Genomic DNA, 16,869 nt, shown 5'->3' with positions numbered 1-16,869 from the left:
TCCCCGAGTCAGGTGACGCCAACTAGTTAGTGCTGTCCAAATGTAGGTAGGGACGCATACTGAGGAGCGAGCTAACTAAGACGCTACTGGGAAGAGGGTACTATCCAGCGTGCACGCTTGACTTCTGGACATAGCCCAAGTGTAGCCTTGGTGAGGTACCGGACATGCTCATTTTATAGCCCGGGGGGCTTGCCTGTTTGTTTGTCTGTTTGTCGTGTCTTCATTGCCATAGGCCGAGCCTAACATTATTTTAGTTATGTTAATGTTCGTTTGAACTCTTATTTTGATTTATCAATAAACTGGTAATTTCATTCAATTGCTTCCTTGTTTGTGTTTATTACTTTACTCTTTAGTTTAACTAGTTACGGCATCCTCATACCCTTAGGAATTAACATCTTCCCGTAACAGCCATATCTACATAATTCTATTCAGAGTCTGATAGGCCTACTGCATGCTTGGATTGGGGCTTGTTTCAAACGATAGGCCTACGCCAATCGCTGTTGCAAACGACTACTCACCAATCACAGCAACAAAATAGCCTACCATGAATCCTGTGTGGAGAAAAGCCTAAACATCCTCTTTCTTGACAAATGCCTTAATCACTTTTTTCCCTTTTTTTACCTCCACCAATGAGGTTATGTTGTCATCGGGGACCGGCGTTTGTTTGTCTGTCTGTTTGTTTTGTCTTTCTGTTTGTTAGCAAGATAACTCAAAAAGTAATGGCTGAATTTCACTGAAATTTTCAGCGAATGTCAGGCATGACCCAACGAAGAAACGATTTTGGGAGTGATCCGTAATTCCGTCGGGATTCCGGAGCCGTGTATGTGTTTCGCTTAGTGGTGTAATGGCATGGTATGACCACGTGGTGGCAATCTGAATAGTTTGGGTTCAAATGTATGACAACCTAGGAAGAACAATACAGGCGGAGGTCTGCGCTCTCTGAGAGCTTTTCTAGTTTTTTATTGTTATTGTGCTGTCAATATCTTGCAAAACAGACATGACAGCAAAATGCATAGCTTTTTGTAGCAACATCCTTTTTGTTGCAAAAATCATGTCACATGAATTACTAGGCACCATTTCTCATCTATCTATCATTAGCCCCATTTGAGATGACTTAGGCTGTCTTCATACGTCAACGTGACCTTGAGATTTTTACCAGGAGGAGCAAAGTTAGATGGCCCATTGTCTCGACCTGAACAGACAAGCTGCAGTTTGCCTGACATGAGGCGTGGGATGCATCGTGGGAGATATTGCGGAATTTTTTGTGCAATAAATACAGTAAACTGTAACTTTCATTCTCATTAAAATGAGCATGATGACTGACGAAATAAATTGCTATGACGTAGTTTAAAGGAACCGTATGTAAGATTCTGGTCAAAACTGGTACTGCAGCAATCACTTTCAAAATACTGAAGAGCGGTGTAAACCGCAGCTGTGGTAACTAGAGCAGAGTTGGCAACCGGATGCCGAAATACTTCTGACTTTGTGATTAGAAGATAGGTGGAGGGTGGTGCATCAGGCCAAAACACAACATGTAGGCCTAAACATCAACATCAATTGAGGGCTGCAACTTCACTTTTTTAAATGATGATATCCTAGCCGGACTACTGTTGTCAGTGAGTATTTGAAATGAGCACGATTTCTTAATGTCTAGTGACATACAGTATCAGGGCCATTTTATGATTAATTGACATTTTCTTACACACGGTTTCTTTAAATAAACCACTGTTGTCATACAGTTAACAGGCCTGCATTGTAGCACATCCAAACGTTTTACTAGGCTAGCCTTACTGTGCAGTCAGACGCCTGCGTCCGCCAACGTATGCCTCATTTTGTCACATTTCCATAAACGCGAACTGATTGGTTTGTCAGTGTTCGAAAATTTGCATACACTGAATTCCATTGGCTGGCGCTTGCGCGATCCGTCAAAAGTTGAACATTTCTCAACTTTTTAGCGGAGGCAACGTATCTCAGGCAACGCATCGGACCCACAATTCAGTGCGGCATGAAATGAAGTCCAGCCAATGTAAAGTGAATGGGAAAATAACGGACGAACGTTGGCGGACGCAAGCGTCTGACTGCACCGTTAAGGGGCATTCACATACGTCGCTACTCGCACATCGCTCCTCGCTTCCGTTAACTGTCAATCATCTCTATTCTACATTCTGATTTGGTACTCACTTCACTCGCATCGCTGGAAGTTACGGCGCAGTCACACGCTTGCGTCGGCCAACGTTCGTCCGTTGTTTTCCCATTCACTTTACATTGGCTGGACTTCATTTCATGCCGCACTGAATTGTGGGTCCGATGCGTTGCCTGAGATACGTTGCCTCCGCTAAAAAGTTGAGAAATGTTCAACTTTTGACGGATCGCGCAAGCGCCAGCCAATGAAATTCCGTGTATGCAAATTTTCGAACACTGACAAACCAATCAGTTTGCGTTTATGAGAATGTGACAAAATGAGGCATACGTTGGCGGACGGAGGCGTCTGACTGCACCGTTAAAATTATTTTAACTTCGTACCCGCCCACATCGCATCGCTAGTCCTCGCCTGCGCCTGCGTCCGCCAACGTATGCCTCATTTTGTCTCATTTCCATAAACGCGAACTGATTGGTTTGTCAGTGTTCGAAAATTTGCATACACTGAATTCCATTGGCTGGCGCTTGCGCGATCCGTCAAAAGTTGAACATTTCTCAACTTTTTAGCGGAGGCAACGTATCTCAGGCAACGCATCGGACCCACAATTCAGTGCGGCATGAAATGAAGTCCAGCCAATGTAAAGTGAATGGGAAAATAACGGACGAACGTTGGCGGACGCAAGCGTCTGACTGCACCGTTAGGCTGGCTTCATACGTCAACGAGAGCTGCAGAGTCTTACGGGGCAGTCACACGCTTGCGTCCGCCAACGTATGCCTCATTTTGTCACATTTCCATAAACGCGAACTGATTGGTTTGTCAGTGTTCGAAAATTTGCATACACGGAATTTCATTGGCTGGCGCTTGCGCTATCCGTCAAAAGTTGAACATTTCTCAACTTTTTAGCGGAGGCAACGTATCTCAGGCAACGCATCGGACCCACAATTCAGTGCGGCATGAAATGAAGTGCAGCCAATGTAAAGTGAATGGGAAAACAACGGACGAACGTTGGCGGACGCAAGCGTGTGACTGCCCCGTTAGCTGGAGGGGCAACTAGCACACGCAGCTCGGCCCGGACAGTCTGGGTGCCTCTCATCATGCCTCCTCGATCCTCGATGCTCGATCCTCGAGGGGCGTTCCCACTGATCTATAACTAACACTGGATAGACTATCCCATTGTTTCCCCCCCATCATTCTTTATGTAGATCAGTGAGGATCGAGGCATCGAGGAGCGAGGGAGGACGTATAAACGCTGCATGAGAGGCTCTGACTGAGCTGAGGAGACCTCGCTGGAGATATCGCGGTAGATATCGCGGGATTTTGTATTAAATACAGTAAACTTTTATTCTTACTCATTAAAATGAGCATGGTGACTGACGAAATAAATTGATATGATGTGTTTAAATAAACCACTGTTGTAATACAGTTAACCGGCCTGCATTGTAGCACATTAATTAAATATAAAGTGTTTTTCGTGTGTATATATTTAACCAACAGCATAAAAATAGCAGAATATCCTCACGTTTTCAGTAGGCTAGCCTACCGCTGTTCCAGAAATCACAAATAAGAAGGTATCCCTTCGATTTCTTTTCATTTGAGCATATTCTAACATAAGGAGCAAAGATTCTAGAACAGAGCAAGATGGATCACAGGGATAAGCTGCAGCGTCGTCCCAGACGCTGATTTTAGTGCTGTTGGACTGATCCGTCTTGGTCCGCTCTAGAGTCTTTGGTAAGGAGCAGAGAATGTCTAATAAGGGGAGAACTGCCACTGTCGTTATACTTCCGGTTTTGAAATGGTTGCAGTTCCACGCTGGTTCCATTAGAGGCGCTCACATTTGGAGTGCAGAATGCATGGAGGTCTATGGAGCAATACCCCTCAAAATCCACTTTTCTAAAATATAAATTTTTGTCAATTAATTTGAATGTTGTTTTCGAAAGGGGATGCAAAGAAATTACGTATTGCGTGGTGTTTGATTTTTTAGAGTCACTTGTTTGCTTTAAAACGTCTTTTAAAATGTAAATGACGTCATACACTCAAGCTTCATTAGCAGAATGCTAGCGTGGTATGGGCAACAACAACTCAACCTGTAAGAAATCAGAAGGACATAAGTACTCGTTCATTCAACTTTTGACTTATAACCTATGTTGAACTTGCAAAAACTACAATCAAATCTGAGATCTCTCAACGACAATTGGGTGAAAGAGCCAAATTTAGCCGTCTAGCTCCATAGGCTCCCATTCATTCTGCACTCAGGCGACCGCCCCCAGTGGAATTTTGGTGGAACTGCAACAAAAAGTCGTTACAATGGGACTTAATAGCGAGTGGCAAGGCTCTGGTAAGAAGGCAGAACGAGACACCTGTCATACTCGTCATGGGGAGATTCCTTCCAAACGGCCCAATCACAACTTTGAACTGACGTCATTGGGGCGGGTTTCAGCCAGCGCAGTTGCTGAAATGCGAACTGCGCTGACTTAGCTCAGACGCAGTCTCCCACGATGTTTTAAGGACATGTGATATGATGTCACGGTGGTAACTCCCACCGCGACTGCAAGAAGTCGGACATGAGGCGCGTTCAAGATGGCTGCGCAGCACAAAAACTGCGCAGCACAAGATGCACGTGGTTAAAAATCTGTCCACGATGGTCTAGATGGGTGTGTTTTCGACTCGGCAGTCGGTATCACATGGCCTCAACTTATCGCGGGAGCAAGGCGTGGCCAGGCAGCTGCGGAGCAGCCGCTCTGGAGGTACTGCGGAGCGCAGCGGAGCCTAGACCCTGCCTTCATGACGTCAGGTCTTTGCCCTAATTGGCTTTTACATCCCTGACGTATGTGCAGGTGTTTAGATGCCTCCTCATATCCACAAGGGTCCGTGCGGGTCCGTGCCTCGTGATTCGTCACATGGTCAAGTCTAGCCAAGTCTAGACTACGGGAAGTAGAGAGTGTACAACTTCATAGCAGCGTTTGTATCCCCTCCCCTGCTGCCACCGGCAGCTCTCGCTGCTGCAAGAGGTCATTTGGAGTTGAACTTGAACACGCCTATGATTTCTAACCAGTTTGCATTTCGTCTGTCCCAGTATGCACTGTGTTTAACCCAGCATGCATCACATCAAGTCAGATCTGCGCAGATTTTCGTCAAGTCAAACGCACCTACTCACTTTACATTGACAGTTCTCGCTCAGAGATGGGCGAGTAGCGACGTATGTGAATGCAGCTTTAGCCTAGAAATCTAGACGCACCCTAGCGGCAAAAATATTTTTTTGCCTAGCGGGATGGTCTAGGGTTGCACCGTTAAGGCCAAGTCTACGTTCGGCACCAAGTCAGTCTGTCCAATCAGTATGCATTGTGTTCAACCACGCATGCATCACATCTGCGCAGATCTTCAAGTCGAATGGGCCTATTGTAGCCTATGAGGCCCACCTGGTCAATTATGATTGGTCAGTGATGGAATCCTGACCAAATTTCCTGACCTCACATTTTGTGGGTGGGGTTAAATCCGGACTGGCTTCCAGGCTAGCCATCTTGGTCGAAGAAGCAAACCAACGATTAAGATGGGAATAAGCCTACAGTGATCAATCAAGAGAAGCCAAAGGCTGCTTTTACACGTTAGGATCTTGGGGTGGTTCCATGAAAAGACACACACATTTTTCTCAAAACAAGATAAATAGTCTACCATGACATCTATGAGGTTATACAATCACTTAATCGGGCCATAGTTTTAAGTCTACTTTACGGTTACAATTTTGAAATGGGGTGGATATGACTGTCAAGTCAACAGAACTTTATGGGGGGGAACAATAAGGCACATAACTAGCCTTGAAATGTGAGAGTTCAGATTGGAATTTATTGTTGAATTGGTCACTAATGTAGTCTGTACAGACCATAAACCGGACACCGCCATCTATTGTTGAGGAGTGATAGTTCTGGTGAGCGCCGTTACTGAAGTCGCTTGCGTTTGCCATTTCACTCCAGAACAGTAGATGGCGATGTCCACTTTAGAGACCAATTCAACAATAAATTCCAAGAGCAAATTCAAAGCTACCAAAGATAATACTTGCATCAACTTCCAACTTGTTTACAGTCACTGTAAGATGTATGTCACAGATACACAATAAACGCATCCAGTCTTCGGATTTTATTTAGGGTGGAGAAGGAAAACCGCGACGCAAGTACTTCACGTTGCCACAGGAGTGTAGCCAACAATCGGGATTAGTACTTAAATTAACGTAAGATTAGCAACGTTTACGTTAGCATGCTAACAGTTAGTATAGCATAATATGTATCGAGAACACTGTTGACACTGTCTTGAAATCGTTTAACAATAGCTTCTCCCACAAGTAATACATTTATAACTTGGTTAAGTCTAATGTTTGCTGTCCACGTAGCCAGCATTTCGGGACTGCTCAACGTAACGTTAACGTTAAGTTTAAGTTTTGGTGATGTTAGACGATAGCGGGCTAACAACGTTAGAACCTGTAGCAAAAGTGCAATATTAGCTGCTAACGTTATATTTGATATGTTTATCCGATACCCAGGTTTCAACAAATGTTAACTTGGCTTTAACGTTAGAGATGGGGGCACGTTGCCTTTACCTCGACCATAGTGCAATCAATGTAGTAATAACGTACTGATAGCAGTAATGCCAAATTGTTTTCGTGTGTTGTTAAATGCTCTTCTTATCATAATTGAAATTACATGATTGCCGTTACATTTTGAAGGTTTTCTGAGCAGCGGAGGGGCTCTGGCATTGATTCAGAGATGTTGAAGGTGAAAATCAAGACTGAGAAACCAGGTACGGTATCAGGTACCAGGTAAAACTACGCTAATCCAAGTTGTAGTCTGTTTAAGGTTAGTTGATTGTTGCAATGTTAATACATGTGGAATTGTTTGAATACGTGATATTAAGGAGACACTTTCTTCTCACAGATATCGAAGGAACTGGTGCCCGAGGTCGCTTGGATTCTGTGCTTCAGGGACTGGTGGAGAAAAGCGATAATAATGACAGGTTTGTTTTTGGATGTTAGCATTTTGTTAACGTCTCATGCCTAGTCTGGAAGAGAGAGAGTGTAGTGCGTCAAAGTAAACCTCAAGACTCACTGAAAAGAGCTGTGAAGGAGTTGCCTGAGGCTGCTGAAAAGGCAAGTCAGTGGTTATGGCCGAGGAGTGAACAGACTACTTGGTATCATATGATGACCTGAATAGACTGAGAGATAAGTGACATCTTGTCTCTGATGCTGGAGTAGTTGATGTCTCTGTAACATGTCCAAATCCATCATGAGTGTGGAGAGGGCTGGGTCCTGGATACCAGACGTGACCGTTGAGCCTTCTGGAGATGTCATGTGCCTAATTTAACTAAACACTGAGGGAGTAAGGTGCCTGCTTGATAACCCCAGTGCAATGCTCACATGGGCAGCTCTGTTGGTGATGGTTTTTCCTCTTCTTTATCTGTTTTTGATTCTTATTTTATTTTATTTATTTATTTATGACTGACTAACAGACAGTAGGATCTTGGGTACAATGGCCACCAGACAACTGTAGATAGTTGTTTCATCTTGCCTCCTTTCCTGTCCTGTTAGATAGGCTTGGTTGATTATAAGCCTCTGTGGCAGCATGTGTTGTCCAGTGAAGGAGTGCGCCGTTGTTGAATCTCAATTGTGTATTATTGTAGAATCTGGCTTCATGTCATGTAATTTGAGATATCACAATATCTGTTTAAATTAAGACAAAAGGTAAAAGGCAGAAAACGGCACAACAAAATGCATACAGTAGCTAAGCTTAATGTCTCTTTATTTTTTATCTATAAATTGCGTGTGTGTGTGTTTTGCATTTATCTCTCGAACTGGTGGTCCGATAGATTTAAAAAAAGACAGGTGTTTTGCTATGGGTATAAGTAAGTGCAGTGCCAAGTTTGACGTTTGACCTAAAAGAACACTCATTGGCTTTTGCCACTCTACCTATAGCCATTCCTCCTCTCACTCACACAGCACTCTAGGCTACCTGAGAGGAGAAGCAGGCCTTCTGGCAGAATTGAATTTGCGGTTAAAAAGTTGAGCGAGAGCAAGATCTTTGGGTGATTAGGTTATCATGTCTGACTTCACATTAAAGACTCCCTGAATGCATTGTGCTTGCTTATAAAAAGGTTATAGCTGGAATTATCTATCATTCTGTTGTTTAAAGGAGGCCAACCTGCGGACATGTAATTTGGGCCACAGGTTAGCATGTTTGAATGGGCACTGCACTAGTTTTTATTAAATGAACACAAACACGAACACATCTCTTGAAAAAAGAAAACATCAGATTTATTTATTTAAAGATTAAGTGCATGACTCAGTCTGTATTTGTTTATTATTTTTTTTTTTTACAGAGATCAGAATGAAGACGACCCAGGAAAAGCAACAACAGACTCTTTGAGCAAGTATGTATTTTGTTTTATTTTACAAGTCAGTTTTATACTCATAGATAGATACTGTGTACTAGATACAGTGCGGAGAAAATGTATTTGATACCATGCTAAAGTTGCCTAAAAAGAGGAATATAAAATCATCATTTGACAATTGATCTTAATGTCTTTATTCAAAAAATGAGTAAAAATAAAACCGCTAAGTACACCAATTTTCTTTGTGATTGAAGAATTTATCGTAATAAATAAATAAATAAATGTTCTTCCTAAATGCTAGGGGGAAGGAAGTATTTGACCCCCTATGGGAATTTAACACACAGGGTTAACATTGGGGCAGGCAGATTTTTATTTTTTAAGGCCAGCTATTTCATGGATCCAGGATATTATGCATCCTGATAAAGTTCCCTTGGCCGTTGGAATTAAAATAGCCCCACATCATCACATACCCTTCACCATAGCTAGAGATTGGCATGGTGCTTTTTCCAGTAGGCCTATTAGCCTGTTTGATGCTCATTGAGCTCAATGCAAATCAAACAGGCTTTAAAAAGAAAAAATCTGCCTGCCTCTATGGGAATTGAACATAGGGGGGGAAATGCTTATGCCCTGTATTTTAAAGAACCTTTATTTATGATGCATTCTTCATTCACAAGGAATATTGGTGTCCTTAAAGGTGGGATTTTTACTAATTTTTTTAAATTAAGGCATTAAGATTTCCAAAATATGATTTTATATTCCTCTTTTTAATCAACTTAAAGGGACACTTCACCGATTAGCATTAAGCTTTGTATCTTTAGAAAACCAGTCATGTTTTTGAATGGCCGTGCATCATTCCCTCAGTTTGCCTTGAGATGGGAGAAATATGGATTTCAATGAAACCCATGAATTGGACTTCCTGCTTTCAATGATGTAAAATGATGATTTTTACATCATTGAAAGCAGGAGGTCCAACATTGAAATCCGTATTTCTCCCATCTCAAGGCAAACTGAGGGAATGATACACGACCATTCAAAAACATGACTGGTTTTCTAAAGATACAAAGCTTAAAGGGATAGTTCGGGTTTTAAGACACAAAGTTATATGGGTTCCCTGTCAGCAACGTTGTGCATCAGCACTGACTTACCCCCCGACAGCGCCCTGTGAGCCGAGATCCAGACGGTTTTTTATCGTTTTTGATGCTGAAGAAAGTAGTCCGGCAAGTTGCTGGGGTCACGAAAGTAAAGTGTTTTTCTTCTCAAAACCATATGCGTTCAAAAGAGTGATATATTTGCACCACAAAAACGTTGTCCAGCTGTCAGTAGCGCGCAGTAATAGGAATCGAGAAAAATAGTGCCAAGTGATAACGAGGTTTGAATTTTTCCTGGACAACGTTTTTGTGGTGCAAATATATCACTCTTTTGAACGCATATGGTTTTGAGAAGAAAAACACTTTACTTTTGTGACCCCAGCAACTTGCCGGACTACTTTCTTCAGCATCAAAAACGATCAAAAACCGGCTGGATCTCGGCTCACAGGACGCTGTCGGGGGGTAAGTCAGTGCTGGTGCACAACGTTGCTGACAGGGAACCCGTATAACTTTGTGTCTTAAAACCCGAACTATCCCTTTAATGCTAATCGGTGAAGTGTCCCTTTAAGCAACGGGGCAAATACTTTTTCACAGCACTGTACATACATGCTACTTACAATTCAAATTGGAGAGTAAAAAGTGTTTAATAACTAAGGATGTGCCGGTATGAAAATTATTACTGTGATTAATGATCGGAGAGAGAGCTGCACCCCCTTGCCTCGCTAGAACCTAGGACAGCAAAAAGTGCCAGGTTCACTAATATGATAGGAAGAACACTTGTATTTAAGACATTAAGATCAATTTCCAAAAGATGATTATCTTTTTAGTCAACTTTAGCAAGGGGGCAAATACTTTTTCACAGCACTGTTGGTTAGATATAGCCTTGGTTAGCTGTAGAAACCGTGTCTAAGGAATGGTAAGTGATCCACATTCTGCACTCTAAATAGGTTATGTTATGTTCTACAGGGACCTTTCACCATGTTCTGCTGGAAAAAGGTAAAATCTGCCTGTGAATTTTTGTTTTTCCAACTACAAGTGTATTGAGTTTTAATATTATGTGGATATGACTGGACCTTTTGGTCTTAAATCATGTGGGGATATCCTTTACCAACCCCACGACCACGAGTGTCATATTGCTTTTATTGGATATTCAATGCAATATTCGGAGTGAAGCAGTAAAAGTCTTGCGTGGATTGTGGATACCCCCACTCGTAATGACTCATGTAATGTCTCTCGTCCAATCAGAAATTAATAAATTCCGTATCTAATTGTTGCATAAAGATAATTTTACACCTGTTTCAAACGCAGTTCTGCATTCATACTCAAGGGACAGAACTATCCGTTTTCTAAAAACTTTGTTGAAAAGATTTCTTCTAAGACAGGATGTTGAAAGGAAAGTCTAAAATGGGCAGAAGGAAACAGGTACAGGGTGGAAGATGATTGAAATATGTTAAGTCCATTAAACACTGCATGGATGACTTGGTAACTCCCACTAGGCCTTCACCTTTCAATCGTTTGATTGCTGTGCTCAGACTGCAAGACGTCCAACAAGAATGTTACAATCTTGTTGTAAATCCAATCCGAGTTGGAACGTTGATTGTTATGTCTTATATAGTTTGTTGGCTGTTTGGAACACAAAGGAAACACTTTGTGAGGCACTGAACACTTTGTGAGGCACTGAACACATGAATACATGCTGGAGGAGTAAAGGAACTTAAAAAGGAGAAAACTTAAAGGAACACCTCACCGTTTTTTCATATTAAACTACGTTATTCCCCTAATTAAGACGAGTTGATACATACCTCTCACGTTTCATTGCGTGCACTCACTGGCTCTGGCGCGCGGCGCAACTTTGATAGCACTTAGCTAGCCCAATGCATTCCTTAGCATCCAAACAGAGATGAAGTTAGATGCGACTAAACACCTCCATGTTTTCCCTAAAATACAGTTACACGAGTAGTCACACGACCAAGTATGGTGAGACAAAATAAAACGTGGTGCATTTCTAAGCAGGTAAGAGGGATAACTATATTATGTGGCGCAGTAATATCCTCACTCTTGCACTTTCAGTTTCACTTTGGATTGAGGATATTACTGCGCAGAGTCTAAGTGCTCCCAATATTATTCCGCCACACAATATAGTTATCCTTTTACCTGCTTAGAAATGCACCACATTTTATTTTGTCTCACCATACTTGGTCGCGTGACTACTCGTGTAACTGTATTCTAAAGAGGAACTATGTAGGATTGGCGATTTCATCTCTGGTTTCGGTTTCGTTTTTCGTTTTTGCTCGTTTTGTGCTTGCATATTTCTCTGCAGATCTTCCCCGACAGCTTTAGCGTGTATATTTATACATATATAGGCTATATATAAATATATAAATTGCAAGCGTGGTTCTTCTTGTTCCTTACGCGTCTCAGACTTCCAGATGTAAACAAGGAGCGATCGTCTCCTGCAGAAACTGCAAGGTTGCAATAGCGGATAGGGACACTGGGGGCGGGAGGAAATATTACTGTTTTCGATGAAACTGGTCAGTCAAGCAAAACAACGACTTCTGAGCGATTTTATGACTATGGAAAAGTTTCATAGGGTCTGTTTAATAGGGAAAACATGGAGGTGTTTGGTCACTTTTTACTACATCTCTGTTTGGATCCTAATGAATGCATTGGGCTAGCTAAATGCTATCAAAGTTGCGCCGTGCGCCAGCACCAGTGAGTGCACGCATTGAAACGTGGGAGGTATGTATCAACTCGTCTTAATTAAGCAAATAGCATAGTTTGATATGAAAAAACGGTGAAGTGTTCCTTTAACCCCATCTCTCAATCATGGAGATGATGGTTGCTGTAATTTACGATTACGGTTACGGTTATGTTGCTTTGCAGCCGTTTTTGTCCAAAGCGACATACAAACAAAACAACACAATAATTAAATTTAGCAGTTGATCAGACTATAGTGTCAACTGTAGTATAGCAACATAAACAATAAACAGTGTCAATATAAGCAAAGCTAATGAAAATAAAACAATGACTAAATGGGAGAATAGTAAATAAACAATAAAGACATTCAGTCAAGTATATAATAACAATAACTATGGAATAATAAGTAATAATAAAAGCAATGTAAATTTAATCAATGGCCTAATAGAAAGAAAACAATGCTAGTTGTAATTTCTGAAGAGTAAAAGTAATCTTATAGGAATTCTATTTTACCATTCCTTCCATCCATGTCACCCTGTAGACAGCATGGTTTTATTTTTTATTTCAACTTGAATATATCTTTATATGACAGTATGATGGGTTTAACGATTTTGCTATTTCACATAACGACTGATAGTAAAATGTTCATAGTATAACATTTTAGTATGTTGTATTGTAATATCACCATTTGTCCTCAAGATATTGAGATTATTAGGGGCCAAGCAGCGAAGTTGGACGTGCGTTCACGTACGTAACTTTTGACCCGTTGGTCCGATTTTCAGAAAACGGGTATCGTTGGAATCCTTAGACCTGCCCGAGTTCAACGCACCCTATGACATCATTTTCCGCCATGATGGATTTTCTGCCATTTTGGATTTCATCAAAAACACTTCAAAGCCTACTCTTCTCACAAATTTTGTCCGACCGACACCAAACTTGACGTGGAGCATCCACAGAATATGTTTTGCCAACACTTTGCTTTTCGTCTTCGGAAGTATTACCGTTCGCTCAAAACAGCGAATTGAAATTCGCGGTGAAGCCGCCAAACAGGAAGTTGGCTCATATTTCAGCAACCCTTGCACGCATCAAAACCAAACTTAGTACGTGGACTTGTGACTCCATCAGGAGGACGCTCAAGAAATTTGGTGACCTTTGACCTCTAGGGGGCGCTGTTATTCAGAAACATGCTTTTTGGCCTATAACTGCTGTTGTGCTTAGAATTACAATGTACTAGTGATGTCTAGTAATACTTTGGAAGATACTTATGTCGACATATGACAACTTGTGACATCAACGTAACTGATTCGACCGCCATATTGGATTTAATCAAAAACACCAACAAATTTCCCTAGGTCACAAATTTCAACCTATCCTCACCAAAATTTACACAGACCATCTTCAGACCATGCCTTGTTAGTGTTTTGATTTCTGTAACAATTGACGGAAGCATTTGCCCGTCGCAGCCAATCGAAATTCGCGGCGAAGCCGCCAAACAGGAAGTGAGCCCATATCTTAGCAGCCTTTGCATCTATCAACACCAAACTTAGTGCATGGACTCGTGACCTGATCGTGAGGACGCTCAAGAAATTTGGTGACCTTTGGGATCGCTTCAATTAGCAAAAATGCAAATTGGCTTGTAACTTTTGACGTGTTAGACATGAAACTTGTTCTGACTGCTTGCGGCCATATGTCTCATTGCGGCATTGAGCCAACAGCGTCGAGTTGCCGTGGTTACTCCGGCCTACTGCTTGGCCCCTACATTGCTGCTTGCAGCTATATTTGAAATTAGAATTTCATCATGTTGTAATGCATGGATGACAATTAAGTATCTTATCTTATTATTTAGCCTTATTGCATATCCCCACTATCTAAGCCTATGAATATATTTCCTTTGTCCTGTGTTCTAGACCATCAGCACGATTTCCCCAGCACAGGAGAAAGAAACGCAAAGAGATGGATGACAGCATTGCTGAGAGTAATCAGCACAAACAAAGTAAGTCAATCTTGTTTTGGGCTTTTGGCAGCTAAGTGGGGAAAAAGTCCCTTTAAAGGAGGACTCTGGCCAATTTTTACACAGAGATTAGTTGACATGTTCACAGAATACCGTGGGTTATTTATACACAGAACACCAAGGGTAATATATTTCTTATTGCCATGCATAGGGATGCTATAGGGATAGAAAAGAAAAAATGTCACAAAACTTCAAACAATATATTATACTATAACCTTGTCACCATTGAAATCTTTTTGAAGATGCGTACATCATTAAGCTGTTCGACCGCAGTGTAGACCTGGCCCAGTTCAGCACCAGCACCCCTCTCTACCCCATCTGCCGGGCCTGGATGCGGAATAATCCCACAGTACGCGGTCAGTCTTCTTCCCCCAGTCCCCCTCAAAGCATGTCGGATGAAGAGGTGAGTTCATACCTCCTTTTTTCTTCCTGCTGTCTGTGTGACTTGTTTTTATAATAATAATAATAATGAGAAACAAGACAGGTGTTTGTGGACTTTTATTTGATCTGTTATTTTGTATTTGTTTGGACGTGGGTTTGCCCACTGCTTCACTTTAGCAATAATATTTTTACATGCTGAACATGACGTGCACCAGAGGCAGACATCCCGGTGCCAGGAAGTAAAAGTCCTGCCATATATTCTTTCTACCTGTGCACAGCTAATCTCACTAATTATCTGGTCTACCTGGCCGCTAATTAAGATGAGCTGGTTTACTAAATGTTTGGATGAAATACTTTGCAGGACTTTTACTTTCTGAACCTGGGATGTCCGACTCTGACGTGCACTTTTAAGAACAAGACACTTGAAAGTACTTTTTATATATTTTATGTGTAACCTGTGTTATATTTGACTGTGTGGTTTGGCCCCCCCAGCCATACTTATTGGTTTGTTTGTGAAAATGTGGCCAAAAGTTCCACCCATGGGATACCATTTTTAAAGATGGTGGAAGCCAGTTACATGAGAAACTGTGTGGAGTTGGAACATGTTCTTTGTGTTTTCTTGTGGCTCAAAATAAGCAGGTGTCCCCTTTCATTTGAATATACAGTTACCTCCATAAGTAACACATGCTAAAGTTGACTATAAAGAGGAATATAAAGTCATCACCCCATTATTTTTTAGAGTGTAGTTTTGAACAAGAGTTTTGTGATATCATTACACATATTCTCTTAGTTTCGTCAGAATATGTTAGACAAGACCAGAGAAATTAAACAAGTTACAAAATACGACCCATGTCCCTGTTCCCCATCCCCAGTCTCCCGCATATTTGCAAGCATTGTAGAGAGTCAAGCGTTGACCATTGAAATGAATGGGGGCGGTACTTCCTCACTCTCTTCAGATCTATAATACCTCCATGGTTATGTCCTGCTCTTTCGTAGACAGGCCAAGTGAGTTGAGATACAAAATCTGTACATTATAAAACTGTACTGGTTCAGTACCATTTCGGCTTTAGTAAGACCTGAACTACTGAGGGATGGCACCTGACTCCAATCCAACTAGTACTCTTTTGATTTGTGTAGGTGGTCGACATGATAAATGGTAAGAGTCAGAGTGTATTCAGACTTCCGCCACCTACTACATGTCCCGTCAACTCATCAGGAGACCCCGTTAATCTGAGGATACCACCTGTTGTTAAGGCCAGTCCCACAGAGGTGAGCACCAGTATGCTGACAATTATGTTGAATGTTTTTACATTTTAATGATTACACTTGATTTATACAGGATTCAAAATCTATATTTTTAATCAAATGTATTTCAAATGGGTATTCTTTTATTCACAGGGTACAGATACAGTCTCCAATGCTACTCCTCTAATGTATAACCATATGGCTCGATGGAAGAAAATCCGACATAAGTAAGCTCATGACCAGCCCTGTCTGTTGCATAAAAAGCCATTTGCGGCATTTGTTCCAGTGGTTCAAAGGCTTGCTTACCCACCAGGGGCATCCGGATTGTTGGTTGAAGGACTATCCAAGTGTACGGAGTCATTTGAGCGATGCCCTGTGATCACGCCTCTTGTGCAGTAGAAATACAGCTCAGACTCCCCAGGCTAATGTTCAGTCTCATGAGATTTAACTTGGTCTGGTGATAACCTGGCTAGTCTTTAACACCTCATACTAGATAAAAAAAATACTGGACTCCACTTATATTTTTGGAACCAGCCAGTGTCTGCCTTATTTCCCCAATGTTACCTCCATACACTAAAACATTGTTTCTATGCATTTTGTCAGGTGGAAGGAGTCCTCTAACAAAAACCAGCTGCGATATGCCGAAAGCATTAAGATTCTGAAGGACATGTATGATCGCTAACATCATCATCAGTGGAGGACGGAGAGTAAAGCATCTGTATCAGTCACCACCTTTGCCTAGTGTTCATAGCGATGCTTCATCCCAGACTAGACAAGACATAGCATTTCATTGTGTGGACAATTGTCTGATTAAAACAGATAGTAATTTAAGTATAAATTGTGTAAGAATGTCCTATAATTTGAAATTGCAATGTCTATACAATAGTTTATTGTATATCTCACATGTCAGTTAAAAATCTAGATCATATCCCCGT

At 41.6% G+C, this 16,869-nt stretch overlaps 1 protein-coding gene across 1 annotated transcript; it reads left to right on the top strand.

Annotated features, from left to right (window-relative positions):
* Positions 1 to 6,156: 6,156 nt before the first annotated feature.
* On the top strand, positions 6,157 to 16,772 carry lin37 (lin-37 DREAM MuvB core complex component). Its single transcript, XM_062539637.1, has 10 exons — positions 6,157 to 6,362; positions 6,855 to 6,928; positions 7,063 to 7,141; positions 8,501 to 8,551; positions 10,567 to 10,596; positions 14,205 to 14,290; positions 14,551 to 14,711; positions 15,827 to 15,958; positions 16,088 to 16,161; positions 16,538 to 16,772. The coding sequence occupies exons 2-10, from the start codon at positions 6,895 to 6,897 to the stop codon at positions 16,614 to 16,616; spliced, it is 726 nt and encodes a 241-aa protein (XP_062395621.1). The 5' UTR covers positions 6,157 to 6,362; positions 6,855 to 6,894; the 3' UTR covers positions 16,617 to 16,772.
* Positions 16,773 to 16,869: the final 97 nt, after the last annotated feature.

This window comes from Sardina pilchardus, chromosome 6 (genome assembly GCF_963854185.1).
Source record: "Sardina pilchardus chromosome 6, fSarPil1.1, whole genome shotgun sequence".
NCBI lineage: Eukaryota > Metazoa > Chordata > Actinopteri > Clupeiformes > Clupeidae > Sardina > Sardina pilchardus.
This window is presented reverse-complemented; position numbering and strand designations above follow the sequence as displayed.

Excerpts from the sequence above, each read along its gene's own strand:
- lin37 (XM_062539637.1), top strand. The coding sequence starts at position 6,895 with ATGTTGAAGGTGAAAATCAAGACTGAGAAACCAG. Across the intron at positions 6,929-7,062 it reads AATCAAGACTGAGAAACCAG|ATATCGAAGGAACTGGTGCC; the intron begins GTACGGTATCAG and ends TTCTTCTCACAG. Across the intron at positions 10,597-14,204 it reads CCATGTTCTGCTGGAAAAAG|ACCATCAGCACGATTTCCCC; the intron begins GTAAAATCTGCC and ends CCTGTGTTCTAG.